At 38.1% G+C, this 15,373-nt stretch overlaps 1 protein-coding gene across 2 annotated transcripts in view; it reads right to left on the bottom strand.

Moving 5' to 3' along the window:
• SLC26A5 (solute carrier family 26 member 5) overlaps nt 1–15,373 on the bottom strand; it is a 55,157-nt gene that overhangs the window by 29,415 nt on the left and 10,369 nt on the right. For both annotated transcript variants that reach the window (XM_057504428.1, XM_057504427.1), the window contains 2 exons: nt 2,489–2,693; nt 614–753 (listed from right to left, as the gene is read on the bottom strand). In XM_057504428.1, coding sequence (XP_057360411.1) covers nt 614–753; nt 2,489–2,640 — 292 coding nt within the window. In that variant the 5' untranslated portion in view covers nt 2,641–2,693. The remainder of the gene's footprint in view (nt 1–613; nt 754–2,488; nt 2,694–15,373) is intronic.

Here is a 15,373-nt window from a genome sequence, read left to right as displayed (position 1 = left end):
TATTATCTCATAGTGCCCGGTGTTTTCCTTAGTAGTGATTAACACTATTTTTAAGTCAAAACTTATATGTGCTTTCATTTGCATCATGTAATCTCCCTGATATGACAGGTGGTGAGTTCCTTGAGGACAGGATGGTCAGCCAGATGCTTGATAAACGTGTGAGTAGATGAATAAATCAATGAGTATTTTCTTAAATTCTTATATCACATATAAAGGTCACACAAATGCAGAGGAATTCAGTATATCATGGCCCCTTGTATTTAGAATGTGGACTTAAAAGTCAAGGACCTTAACAATTACAACCCCACCAACATGTTCATTGGGTGACTAATTAGCAAGAAGTAAGACAATGATCACCCAGTTCCTAAATATACAGATCTCTAAAATAGTATCACCATATTCTACTACTATTATCTCTAGTGCTTTTTAAGGGTTAAATGTTTCTAAAGTTTCCCTTTAAACAGGTAAAGTTTACTAGAATGATATGATAAAAACTATGAATTTGCAATCATGATGAAATTAAATAGAAAAAAAGTCAAGCAATTGGGAGATGGTAGCATGGGAAACAAAAAAAGTAATATAATAATGGAAATGATAAGTATATTTTACTAACCTTGAGGAAGCTGAAGCACCCCTGTGCTTATGCCTGAGACCAAGTCACCCAACACATACTCCTTGAATTTGTAGGCTGGCAACCACTTAGTTATGGGTAGGAACATATAAATGATATTTCGTATTTTCTTAGGGGTACATCTGGGAGGACAAAGAAAGAAAATGAGGAACCCTTCCGTAGAATTTACATGAAGGCATTTTCCCTTCTTCATGTACTGGAGCAAAAAGGAAAAATTCACAGTGGTGCTGAGGTTGACCTTTCCACTCTGTAGAGATCAGAGAAGATAGGAGCTGCAGCTTGCAATTTTTTTTAATGAAAACATCTCAATTGGCTCCCTAATAATGCTCTAGAACTTACCATGAAAATTAAGAAAAATGTAGCTCCAAAATAATTAAGATACCCTGGAAGCTATTATTTTAATAGATGAAATTCTTGATGTACTTTCTGTGTTGGTGCAAAGATGAAGTAGGGGAATTATTTACTGAGTGAGTTAATATTTAAATGTACAATGACTGGCCAGCATCTGCCCATTTAGTTTTCTCCTTCCTTACACAGTGAAGGAAATCTACACAGCTCTTATGAGTTTTCTGAACCTGTGTTCAACACGTTAGGGTCTCTGATCAGGTAAATCCCAAACACTGTTTGTCACTGGAGTAGAGTAGTGGAGTCCGTGTCTGGCTGCCTCGATTGGCGGGACACTGTGCTCATAAAACCAAGGGCTTGCATTTAATTCCTGTGTCATGCAATTAACTTTGACTCTGGGCCATGGCCAGTCTTTTTGCCAGTCTAGGCCAATAATCAAAGAGATCACTGAGCATGAGTGTGGACAGATGAGTTCCACTGCCAGTATGACACCTCCAGGTCTTCCTGGTGACAAGGAAGCAATTGATGCAATTCAAAAGATAATGCATTCTTACAGCCTGCATGGTGTTTTACACAGTCTCTTTAGTGGTTAAAGGATCTGGTAATTAGGTGAAGGAAGATATTGTAAACAAAATATGAGGCAGCTATGGCAAGAGCAATGAATCTGAGTGAAAAAACTAGATTTGATGTTAGTCTCGTTTAGAAAATTGTGATAGTAACAGCTACACTCATGCAGCACTTGCCATGTGCTTTATACTTTGCATATTTAACAGATTTTGACCGCGGTAACTCTACAATGTAAGGACTATCATTATCCCCGTTTTACAGGGTAGGACGCTCAAGCACACAGCTGTAGGCAGTTGGGACTAAGATGAAAACTCAGTCTGACTCCAGTGTATACATTTTTAGCCTCTCCTGAGGATCATACCTAGAGCATAAGGTCCTTGAATGAAACAGAGGTGTGGTCCCAAGGGTTTAGGAGGCAGTGACCAGATGGCTTGATTTTGAATCTGGGTGCTGTCGGTAGGCACACATGTCAGGCACACGTGCTTTAGCATTCTCAGGACTGCAACATGGCTGTGTAAGTGTCTCCAAAGGGAAGAGTCATCGGACACTGTGTGCCCTTGACAGCTTAGGTTGGGGACTTAGATTCACGTGGTTGCCAAAAAGGGTAGAAGTCAAGGGTAGAAAAAGAGTGGTTGGAACATTTCTGAGAGATGAAGGGATGAGGTGGGTATTTTGAAGGTGGTGAATTGGAAAGTGGGCTTTTTATATAAACCTTTACATAGATGTAGTATAACTGGATTTTAATAAATATGGTGAAATATATAATGAAGCCCATGTTTAGTCAAGTATCTTATCATGGACCATACCACGTGCAGAGCTCTGCAACTTACAAGTGTTCCCCATTTGTTTTTTTCCCCACTTTACCAAATTTTCTTAACACATTGGACCTTGCTTCTCTCATAACTGAATGACAGAATAAAGCACATAGGTTAAAACACAACATACGTGAACGCCTGTTTCAGCTTATCCCCAATGGAATCCGAAACCTTGTCCTTCTTGTGCAGTCTTTCCTGCAGGACTGGCTGACTAAAGATAGGCCTTTCCACACAGTACCTCTGGGCTGCTGCAAGGATCTCATTCTCTTCAGCATGATCCATAGTATTCTGAAACTATTCATCAACGGCAGGAGACAAGCATTTCCTGAGTGCCACTAAGGGAGAAAATGACAAACTATTTCAGATGGTGAAATTCTACTGATGGAAGTTCCTAAGCATCTCTGCTTTTTGTGGTATTGCAAGTTCTTCTGAAGACTTCTCGACACCCCAGAGCACTGAATCAGGGCTCAGTGCAGAGTGGGCACTAATAAATGACATGAAATCACAATCAGTGAAATACATACAAGACATTTCCTCCCAGAGTAATAAGTGGGCAATGTGTATACTTTAACAAAAGCTCGTATTAAAATCAATGGCTCTAAGTCCATATTAAAGGAACAGTGAATCAGGCTGATTCTGATCATTTATTGTCATGGAACAGAAAAAAGGGCGCTATCAGGCCCTTCAAGTATTTTGAAGGTACATTCGCCTCCTGTCCAATTCTGTACTCACATTTGATTACTCCTTAAACTATTCTATGATTTAGAGCTGAGGCTTCTATGGTTCCATGAGGGAAGTTCCCTGTGACTTTTGTGAAAGGCTACAAGTTAAAACATCCATGCAATATTATAACATCATTTTAAAGTTGATTATGTTGTCATGTGTAAGATATTCACTTTTTTTTTTTTGCTAAATAGTGAATACTACTTATATGAGTAAAATAAATGATTAAGGAATAAAAACCCAATATGTCTGTGTACATGGAAATATATACAAGGATTTTGTTCACTGCAGATTTATGACAGTAAAAAATTGGAAAAACTCAAATGTCTACCTCTATGCAATAACAAATAAATTTTGGTAGAGTCATATATTGAATGTTATATAGTACTTTAAAAAATGAACTAAATCGATGTGTCTTCATCAATAAATCTAAAAAAACTTAATTTCTGTAAAAATGCAAGGCACAAATGCATACTCAATTATTTAAACAAAGATTAAAAACTTAAAAAGCAGTAATATATGTTGTTTATGGATGCATATGTGTAGTATGTTTATAAAAGCATGCATTACAATGATAAACACTAAGATCAGGATGGTGTTCTTTGGGGAATACGGGAATGAGGTTCAGAAGAGATACAGAGGGAGCATCAACTATATGTATCTGCTATGTTTTAGTTTGTAAAAAAGAATTGACACAAATAGAGCAAAATGTTAACATTTGATTAAACTGCATGGTATGTAAACAGGTGTTTGTTAGTAAACAGGTGGCTGCTGCACAATTAAAAAAATTTGTTTGTATATTTGAATTATATATGCCTTGTAAGAAAAAAGTCAGTGCATGACAACTAAAGGCAGTATTTCTAACTGAAGGAAGTTAACAGCAGGAGCTGAGAGACAGTGTGAGCTAAGGTTTGTGCCTATGTGGTGACCATGGGAGTGTGGAGATTACTGACGTTGGTCAATACAACTCTCTCACGGTGAAGAGTGAAGATTTGCACCAAACTGAAATGGCATTTACATTGAACTCAGGCTTGTGTAATTATCCACAAACCATCATGCAAAAATAAATGCCTATATCCAAAGAGGTTGAAAATTCAAGAGTCTAGAATAAAAAAGAATTCTTGCAGCCAAAGCAACCAAGTATCAATAAGGATGATATGAAAGGATTAGTCTGGAGTAAAAAGATTTAGCAAAAGAATAGAACAAATAAAGCAAGATCATATGTCTTTTGTTTTAGGCTAGCAAAGCTGGTCAGCCATCTCTCATCTAACATTTTATGGCCATTCTAGGAACTCATCATAATATCTAGGAAGGACTGGACTGATACATGTAAGTGGAGATGACATGTAGCATTGCTATCACTCTGCCTTCCACCTGCCCCCAAGTTCTCTGGAACATTACAAGACAGCATTATTGAACCATCTGTAATTCAGTCAACCCTTCATGCTGCTTTAAGCCTTTGTGCCTGTGCAGAGTTCCATTCACTCAGACAAGAAACGCTGTTTCTTTTCCCTCACTCATCGTTTCCTCCACACCCTGATCACTGTATCTTTCAAAAGCCTGGTTTTATCTTCTGCTTCTCTGAAATAGACCATACCCTGAATTCTCAGGATCTAGCTTGGTCCTTGTTGCTTAGCACATGCTCAGTAAGTGATGAATGAATGAAATCTTGGATCAGTGTCCCATGATTGTTGATAATGTATGCCATGCTTCCTCTCTGTTATTTCTTATTATAGGACATTAAGTCTGCTTTAAAACTTTTTGTTATTGTTTTTTCCTGGACACCTCCTCCTTGGTCTTCTGTCATAGTCAGGAAGATTATTCTTCCTTCACACAGCCGCTCGAAGAGAAAAAGACCAGGAGATCTGAGAGAGATCTAGTAAGAATCACTCCCTTTTTCCCCCTTGTTGCAAAAACCCATTTTTACCATTGATTTTTCTATTACCTGACATGAATTCACTCAGCTGTTAATGGAATGAATTGTGATGACTATTGTCTAAGGATTTTGTATCTATCATCTATAAGCCTGGCCACTCACCACAATGGTCTGGGGAAGGTTTTAAAGTACTGATGTTGGGGCCTCAGTCTGAACCTCTGGAATTAGGGTTTTCATGGGTGGGGCCCGGACACTGGACATCCACTCTGTGTGGGTCTGGGTATATGTCCCTGTACCCACGTGAGACAGCCTTCTCTGTAGATTTCAGAGCAACAGAATAGGGTTACATTGAAATGCAGCAGATGAAATAAAATATTTCTAAAATATTAGTCATCCTCATCCTTATTCTCAGAAGTTCTTTGGTTATCTCAGACAGGAATTCCTCACTCACACCCATCAGTCTGAAGGTTACTTGCTCATCCCTTAGTTCTCCTTCTCTTAGAACCTCAAAATTCCTTCAATTTTATTAAGAAGGGTAATTATATGTATGTTTTAAAGGTTCCCCAGGAGATGCAGATCATTAGCTAGGTATTTAACATATTTAATAATACTGTCTTTCAACTCTGCCTAAACCCAAAAATCTCCTCAGATGCTTTTAAAAAAATAACAACCCCTGGGCTCCACACTAGGCCAATTACAGCCGAGTCTCCAGGAGGTGGGCCTAGGCATATTTATTTTAAAAATTCTAAGATGATTCTACTGAGCAGAGTTAAGAACCACTAGTTTGTAATTGGAGACAGAGATATACATATGAAAAAGACAAGAAAATCACAAAGAAACATTTGAAAACAAAATCCAATTGTACACTTTTAGGAAATTAATAACGAACCAGGGACATGATTAAAGCCAGGTGAGATGTTTTTAAAAAATAATCTCTATAATATACAATATGCTATAATAAGGTAATATAATAGGCTTACCAAAAAGTACATGAAATAAATTTTGAAGAGGAATTTGAAATATAAGGACATGATTTAGCAGTTAAAATCCTTCTTTGAATTTGTCATTTTCATTTCGGGAACTGGTTCTCAGCTCAGCACACTGGAATCACCTGGGCGGTTTTAAGTACTATGGATGCCTGATGTTACTGCCAGGGATCCTGATTTAACTGGTCTGGGAGGCAGGCAGGGATTGAGAGTTTTAGAAGCTCTACAGGTGATTCCAATGTTCAGCCAAGGTTCAAACACTGACACAGGGGAAGGCGAAGAAAACAGCCACACCTGCCCAAGCATGCAGCCAAACTAAAAGAAAAGATTGAATAGGGTATAAATAAATTTTGTGCAATGCATTGTAGTACTGTCTTGCTTATGTGCATCTTTGATATATTTAATTAGATTTTACAAAACAGAGAAATATCTAGCTTAGGTTTTTCAAGCAAAGTCTTATTTCTATCCTTGTATTTTCACAATGGAAGAGAGTGGTGAGTAAGCAGGCAGGGCAACATCCACTACACTTCATGTACATGCAGTCTTAGTTGTTGTAAACATTTCATTCAGTGTTTAATTTAGGAGCAAACCTCAAAAAAACTTAGATCTCAAATCATTAGACAGATGGACTTAGGAAAGCATTAGGGTATGTACTCTCTGTAGGGTTGCCAGATGAAATATAGAATGTCCAATTAAATCTGAATGTCAGGTAAGAAGCAAATAACTTTTTAGTAAAAGTATGTTCCAAATATTGCATGGGGCATACTTAAATTAAAGCTTTATTCTTTATCTCAACTGTAATTGGGTATCTTACATTTTTGATTGCTAAATCTGGCAACCATAACCATTTGTAGGTCAGGAAGAGACAGAGAAAAGGGGATTCTCAAATATTTTTGAGGTGTTAGGATCCTGGCTATATAGTCTATGTCTTCCTTGAGTTATCTGTTTGGCAGTTCATAGATGTCTTCCCTGGGCAGAGGAAGGACTGGAGAGGAGAAGGGATATTATAATGAGAGGCTGTCCTTTTGGGGAACTTTATTTTATTTTATTTTATTTTTGTATCATTAATCTACAATTACATGAGGAACATTATGTTTACTAGGCTTTGGGGAACTTTTTATGCTCATCAACAATGATTAAATAATTAAAGCCTTGAAGGCTATCAATAACTACCTTATCAGAAGAAGAGAGGTGAAGTAGCCACAGGACCAAGGCAAGGAGATCAAATGACCAGACTCTTATCTGACAGATAATGAGATCCCAGTGTGCTGATTGAAATTTTACATCACCAAGTTGTAAAAATAACTGCACAACCCCTCCCATAAGAAAAGTTACTTCTCAGATGGCCTAGAGAGAAAAATCTTCTGGCAGGTTCTCCAACAGAAATACTAATGACAGAAAAGCAAACTGACCTAGAGGTTCAAATCCTGTTTTCCACAGCTATGAAAGAAGGGACTTAAAAATAGTTTAGAACATCTTTCACCATAGATTTCTAGATCAGAAAAGAATCTTGGATGTGGGATTCATATATAAATCAAGTATAGAAATAGAATGTATAATCATATCTGCCTTGATTATTTGTAATTTATGATGCATGATCAAGACCAAAACAGTTTCTGTGATATGACTGCCCTTGCATTGCTCACCATGTGAGAACTTGTTCACCATGTAGGAACGTCACACCCCAGAAGAGACTGGAGACTGCTGAGAATTAAGCTTAGAGTTGATTAATGATTGTGTATTGGGTCCTGCATGCAGAATTCTATTGTTGTTAACAACCATTTACTAAATAAATATGAAGGGTGCCCTCTCAGCACCACTCTTGTGCTGTTAAGCCTTGAGTTCCCTGGCTGGTCCTTTCGGACCTTTGATATCTCAGTGTGTCTCCTCCCTTATCTGTGGGTCAGAAGCAGGGAGGGACTTGGACATCATCCAATTTAACTCCCTCATTTTGTAGGTGAGAAAAACAGACTCATCTCTACTCACCTGAGGGTAAGTGGCTTGTTCAAAAATACTCTGAAACCACAAACTTGTTGCTTATTCAAAGTAGTCATTAAATTCAAAAGGCACAGATATTTATAAATAAAAATTACCACAAAACAGCCTCAACATTTTTTTTTAATGGTAAGGAAGATTTTATTTAGGAATATTCCAAATGATGTCAATGCTATTGCAATGGAGGAGAAAAGTGGGGCTCAACTCCAAGTGCAGTGAAAACAAGTGGGGATTTATAGCCAGTGAGCAGGCTGAGGGGCATCTGTATGTGGAAACTCACCAGTAAGACACATCAAGGACAGGGGATTGTTGCTAAACCAATTTAACAGCATTCCTGATGCAGGCAGTCCAGAGTGATCAGATATCAAATGTGGTGGGGGGCCAGTGGGGAGAATTTGATCACCCATCAAGGGTGATAGGATTTTAAGGGTTGGGGGTAGATTCTCACTAAACTGACTTAGCAGGATTCGTGCTAATAGTTTAAGCATCATGCATTTGTCTTTTTTCCAGCAGTTTATTTTTAGAAATGCCTATTTTTGCATAATTATAAGAACAGTCTTGATTTACATGACCAACAGTGATTCTTTCTACAAAATCAGAAAGAGTATTCTAAACTTTCTTCACATTTTTATTTCTCCAAAATTCAGCAAATAGTCTGCGATTTTCCGGCCCTTGGTGACAACCACTGTGCTTGGCAAATCTTGACCTCTGGCATGCTTTGTCAACCTGTGTAGCAGAACTATTGTAAAAATTCTCTACATCAATGTTGAATAATGTCAAAGGCTGCATTTTGGATGGCCTTCCTCTCCTACTGTAAATGCCACGGTTAACACACCTTGTATCACTGTGCTGTTCATTTCCTTTTCTTCTCATACATCACTAAAATCATCAGGGAAAAAGCCCTTAAAATTTTTGTTTGCAAACAATCTCATTAGATGAAATAAGATTTTTACTCTTTAAGAGCTTAGATGTGTTGCTCGGTTCTTCTCTGTTAATATATGTGTTTCTCAATTTTTGTTGTCACCTATGTAATTTCCCTTTCAGTTACTATGAAATGGCCTTCCTTCACAGTCAACCATCATGAAAAAGTGTCTTCACATCTTCCCTTCCATTTCTATAGTGATTATGTACTAGATCAATCATCCCAATGAAAACACCAAAAAGTACTAAATGAAAATTTAATCTTCTTATCAACTGTGCAATCTGGAGGTTAGAAAAAAATTACTAGGGCCAAGAGCTATATGAAGAAATGAACACAGAGAGTTAAACAAAATGCTAAAGTCAGCTTTCACCTTAAGGAAATTAATTTTGGGGATCCACCTGCTCACTGAGTAGTCTCTGGTAGGGTCTCCTCAATTGCTCTTTGATAGGGCTGGGCACTTTGTTTGTTACCCTGAAATTTTCCAATGACAATCACAAGCCTTCTCACTGTGAGTGGTCCTGAGCTCTCACATCTGCAGATCCCTTGCCCGAACTCAACACTTTCCCATTCTATTAATTGTCTTAGTATTTCTGAGTATCATAAGAGGAATTCTCAGCTGCTTTCTCTGTATCATCTAATAAGAAGTTGTCCTTGAGCCCGGTCACATTCCTCAGCAATTGCTGCTCTACTAATCCCATGCCACCTGAACTCAGTACCATGCCAAATAGGAGAACTGTCTGAGAAGCTTGCCAAAAGAGGAAGGGAAGAAAGGAGGCAAAAAGGGAGGGAAGGTGGAAGGAAGGAAGGCAGGAAGGAAGGCAAGAAGGCAAGAAGGAAGGCAGGAAGGGAGGCAGGAAGGAAGGCAGGAAGGCAGGAAGGGAGGAAGGCAGGAAGGCAGGAAGGCAGGAAGGAAGGCAGGAAGGAAGGCAGGAAGGGAGGCAGGCAGGAAGGAAGGCAGGAAGGCAGGAAGGATGGCAAGAAGGCAAGAAGGCAGGAAGGCAGAAAGGGAGGAAGGGAGGAAGGCAGGAAGGCAGGAAGGCAGGAAGGGAGGAAGGAAGGGAGGCAGGAAGGAAGGCAGGAAGGCAGGAAGGAAGGCAGGAAGGGAGGCAGGAAGGCAGGAAGGAAGGCAGGAAGGCAGGAAGGAAGGCAGGAAGGGAGGCAGGAAGGCAGGAAGGAAGGCAGGAAGGCAGGAAGGAAGGCAGGAAGGCAGGAAGGATGGCAAGAAGGCAAGAAGGCAGGAAGGCAGGAAGGGAGGAAGGGAGGAAGGGAGGCAGGAAGGGAGGCAGGAAGGGAGGAAGGGAGGAAGGGAGGCAGGAAGGGAGGAAGGAATGCAGGAAGGAAGGCAGGAAGGGAGACAGGAAGGGAGGAAGGAAGGAAAGCAGGAAGGGAGGAAGGGAGGCAGGAAGGGAGGAAGCAAGGAAGGCAGGAAGGGAGGAAGGAAGGAAGGAAGGCAGGAAGGGAGGGAGGGAGGCAGAAAGAGAGGAAGGGGAGCAGGAAGGGAGGAAGGGAGGCAGGAAGGGAGGCAGGAAGGAGCCTCAACATTTTTAACCTTCAACTAAAAGCAAGAATTAGTTGCTTGCCCATAATAGAGATTCACGATGGCTTTGTGGAAGATGCTCCAAGTTGGAGGTCAGGGTCAGTCTAGCACTAGTCCTAGGTTTCAAGCCCCTGAGCCAGCTTCCATACCTGGAAGCACATCAAAATTACCTGGGCTCTTGAAACCACAGATTTCTAGGCCCTTTTGAGATTCTGATTTAGTAGTTACAGAATCTATTTTTTAAAGCTCTTGGAATGAGACAAACAAGCTTTCGGGAATGTAGACTGTGAGATCCATGAGAGCAGAGACCCACTGCTGTTGATCACTGCACAGTGACTGCTACTTAGGGATTCAAAATGCTTGTTGAATGAATATGGAAAAAAAACTTGCCTCTCAGGGACTTAGTTTCTCATCTTTAAATACTATTTCCAGTAGCAACATTATGAAGATGGTATTTGGCAAGTTTGTTCAAAATGCCAATTAAATATTTGCAGATTTAGCTAGAATGGATTCAGTTGTCTGAAAATAAGACCCCGCCCCTCCACAACCAGTTCAATAATGCGTTTTTCCTTGTTTTAAGTTTGAAAGTGAGTATTCTTCACTGTGGACAGGAGGTATTGGAAGAGAGACAGTCTCAGTGAGAACATCCATCTATCTATTCAAAGGAACCAACTCATGTAGTTATAACTCTGATAATGTGTATGTTAACCTTTTCATTCCAAGTATGCAAGCACATGCTCAAACTTACTATATCTTTCATATCATTTCTCTATGGTCATTTGCATGAATGAATAAAAATAAATGTTATTTATTATATTTCCCAGAGCGACAGGACATAAACTTTTCTATTAAAGAAAGTATGTAGCATATAGAAAAGGCTTCATGAATTTTAGTCCAGAAAAAAACTTTTTCATTTATAATTCTATTAGCCTTTTCCTGAAAGCAGTTTGAAAAGACTGCTTCTTCTTCTCTAGTTCTGGAACTCTTAGCATAACAAGGATATATTACCTGCTTTTCCTTATTAATAATTATTGATTAATTGCAATGGCCCAATATGTAGGAAGAGCCAAAGGCCCTACAATCTACACAAGCCGGTCCTGAAAGTAGATCGTAACCTCCATGAGGGCAGGACCATAGACTCCAAGCAGCAAGCACACAGCCTGGGATGCAGCAGGCTCCAGATGTTTGTAGACTGAATGTTCTGAGTATATTTGAGTGGTGGGGGTCAAGGCTGCCAGAGTATTTACCTTGGGGCTCTGCCCATCCTTCTCCTCTTCTTCCATATTTATCCTCCTCCCCTTAAATTCCTCTGCCGAAGGATTCTTAGATTAGTATTCAGAAAGGCAATATTATACAGCAGGCTTTGGGTTAAGGACTGTGTATGGAGGCTGGAACTGGCACTTAACAGCTGTGTGTTTTTTGCAAAATATGTAAGCTTTTGGACCATTCATTTGCTTATCTGTGAGTAGCAGCTAGGAGCACAGGCTGTGGGACCACAGAGACCTCAGTTCCAGGCCTGGTCCTGCCATTACAACAGGCCATCTGGCAAGTTACTTGGCCTCTCTCAGTAGAGTGACACAAGTCCTGGTTAATGCTTGCTGCCCCAGACTAATTATTAGCTTCCTGGATGGGAAAATAAATTACATGTCTCCTTCAGATTCTTCAGCTACAACACTGAGATAAAAATAAAACCTCATTATAGATCTGTGAGGAATAAATCTGCTTCTAAAGTACTTATCATGGGGCCTGGCACACAGGAAGTGCTTGATAAGTGTGACTAGTGTTACTACTACTACTTCTACTGCTATAGTATTATATTTAATATATAATCAAATATATATTATTTATTTATATTTAATAGGGCATCTAATTTTCTTCAACCTCAGGTTGCTCAGGGTTTGTAAATGGCAATAATGATTTCCCTTTTTATTTTAATTGTCTTTTTGAAATATATTCAATGGCTTAAAAATTCATGTGTAAAGAGGATTAAAGTGAAGTCTCATTACTATTTCATGGCTGGGAGGCAACCACAGCATGTTTCCTGTGTGTCTGTCCTGAGATATTTTATACACAAGCAGATGTGAATAGACAGTGTTCTTCCTATGAGCAGTAGCATGACTTAACGCAGTTCCACACTTTGCTTTTTTTCATTCGATAATATAACTCGGCGACCTTTCCATATCAGTACAAGAAACCTTCCTCATTCTTTTGTTTTTTAAGCAAGTGCATAGAATGCCACTATATGGATGCCCCATAAACTGACTAACCAATCCTAACAGGGCCGCATTGAGGAATTACAAAGCACTTAGAATAAGGTACTCAGTAGCTATTTGTTATTACCTCTTTAATCAATCTCACACTTGCTTCTTTTTAACTGCTCAATTTCTTGAGGCCTTGGGTCTCCACTTATTCACTCGTTCAATATAAATCTACTCCCCACTTTCATGTTTGGCTGTAACATGAAAATTTGCTCTGTTCAGAGATCAACAGCTATAGAACATGTCCTCAGGGAACTTGTCATCTCATGTCTTTGCAGGAATCTACATCCTTTTAAGGATTCCTTACAGGTGGGCAGAGGTATATGACATGATAAAGCATACAGAGGAGCAGAGAGTTTGGGGGATGGGAGCCAGAGATTGTTGGCAAGGAAAGAGCAATGTTTAGGAAATGAAACCAAGGGCTTTTGTTATATTACATCATATTACTTTCCCCCTTCTTATTCTAAAAGTAAGATATGAGCACTGTAGATATTTGGAAATTTTCCATTTTCCTCATGCATGATACATAATTTATGTAAATGATAAATGCATATGTTTGTACATACATAGTGTATATTTACATGACTAAGATACTACCTTAACAGCTTTACATTAAAAGTTTTTGCTTAAACTTTATCTTAAACATTTTGCCATGTTAATGAACAACTTCAGAAACATAACTTTTAATGGTTGCATATTTTCTAAAATATATGTACCATGATTTAGTTATCCACCTTCCCTATTATTAGACACTTAGGATACTTCCAAATTTTGCTATTGTAAGGAGGATTTTGTTTTTTGATCTCTGTGAATTTAATGTGTGTGATGGTAATAAAAAATAGTTTATATTTAAACAATATTAATGCTCATTTAAATAGGGTAATTTACTAGGAGTCTATAAAAATATGATTGGTAGACATTTTTGTGAGCTTATTTACATACAATAATAAATATAATTATAGTAGTTTATATTTATTGAGACTGTACAACTAAAGAATCACAGCATCCATTTTCAGGTAAGAATTATTTTTTCCCACATTTTTCCAGATGAACTCTCTGAGGCTGGATGGAGTACTAACAGGCAGGACTGGAAATTTAGGATCCTGCTCATTTTAGAAGCTGTGCTCTTATGCTATGCTCATTAACTCATTAACTGTGTATCAGATTAATCATGACAAAATGTTTATTAATTTTATCTAATTATATTAGCTATAGGCATGTATTCCCATGTGTTATGATTTGTTACTTACAAAGCATGGTGGTCTTAACCAAATTAGAAGCAAGATGAGAGGTCAAGGAAGGCTTCAGAGAGGATAGTGATTTGTAGTAGTTTTTAGATAATGGGTACAAGGCAAAATTGAGGGCCATGTGATTCTTCACAGGGAAGTGAAAAGTAAAAACTAACAGGAAACGTTCATAGGATACCAAAAGCACTGGTAGAAACTGTATTTTGGGTGGTTACAGGAAATTAGACCGGAGAGGTCCTACATGACCAGGTCTCACAGGACCATAAATGGCAGGCTACAGGTTCCAATTTGAAGTCATATGCTCTAACTATTTGACTATATGCCCATTCTACTTTGTCCTATAAAGAACTGCTGATCAAAAACTAACATGCCATGGAAAAATTATTCGATTTCCTTAAAAACATGGAATCCCTTCAGTACTAATTTGCTGTGACTCCATGAGTTGATAAATTGTAAGATTTATTTTCCAACTAGGAGCACTTGAAAGACCATTAATACTTACAAAATATGCCTTCAGAATCTTTGGGATAAAAAGCTCAGTAATTCAAACTGGTGCTTAAATTGGAATGACAGATATTTTAATAAGAAAAAGTTCTCTAAGTGAAACTGGAAGAAGAAACTACTGGTTTACCAGTCATTTCCTTTTCTAAAACAATAATTTCAGTGAAAATAATAGACATGATAAAATTGCAAATATTATGAAAGGGCTAATCAGGAAAATATACCATTTTCCACCCCTCATTTCCCCAACTCTAGCTCTGTTCCCTGAAGCAACCATTTTCTTAAAGAAATTTTGTTTTTAGTTCTTCTCATCAGCTTATTTTTAACTCTAAATAAGCATTTCTCAAAAAGAATGCTATTAGTATTTCAGGTGGACTTGTGTAGAACTGTTCTGTGCATTTAGCATATTAGTTACTAACACTAAATGCTAATAGCATCCTCCAGTCAGTGTGATACATTTCCAAATCTCTAGATTTTAAAACTACTGCTCTCAATAATATAATTATATGGCTATTTTTTGGCTTACTGAATTTAAACACTATCTATGAATGCTCATGATGAAAAATGAATATTCAAATCTCATTACTCTCTACATTCTTGCTAGATTGTATTACTATCTTAATTTGTTTACTTATGTAACCAATACAGGCTTCTTCATTCCTTCTCTTCTGGAATTTCTACTAAACATTTGTTGGAGCTTCTCATTATAGCATTGTGTCTTTTAACCTATGACATTCCCCATCTTTTTATCTCAATGGGATGATTCAAGATAATTTTCTCAGATTCCTTTTCACTAATCTACCTTTGGCTCTAATATGCTGTTCAGCTAATACATTAATTAAAAAAAAAATCAATGTCTGTATTTTTCATGTCTACACCTTCTTTTTAAAATATGCTGTTCTTTTTTCATAGTGCACTATTTTTTTCTTTTGTTTGTATTCTTTTAATCCCTTTAATAATTTTTAACACA

This window comes from Manis pentadactyla, chromosome 7, assembly GCF_030020395.1.
Source record: "Manis pentadactyla isolate mManPen7 chromosome 7, mManPen7.hap1, whole genome shotgun sequence".
NCBI lineage: Eukaryota > Metazoa > Chordata > Mammalia > Pholidota > Manidae > Manis > Manis pentadactyla.
The sequence above is the reverse complement of the archived record's forward strand: the minus strand, read 5'-3'. Positions and strand labels throughout refer to the sequence as shown.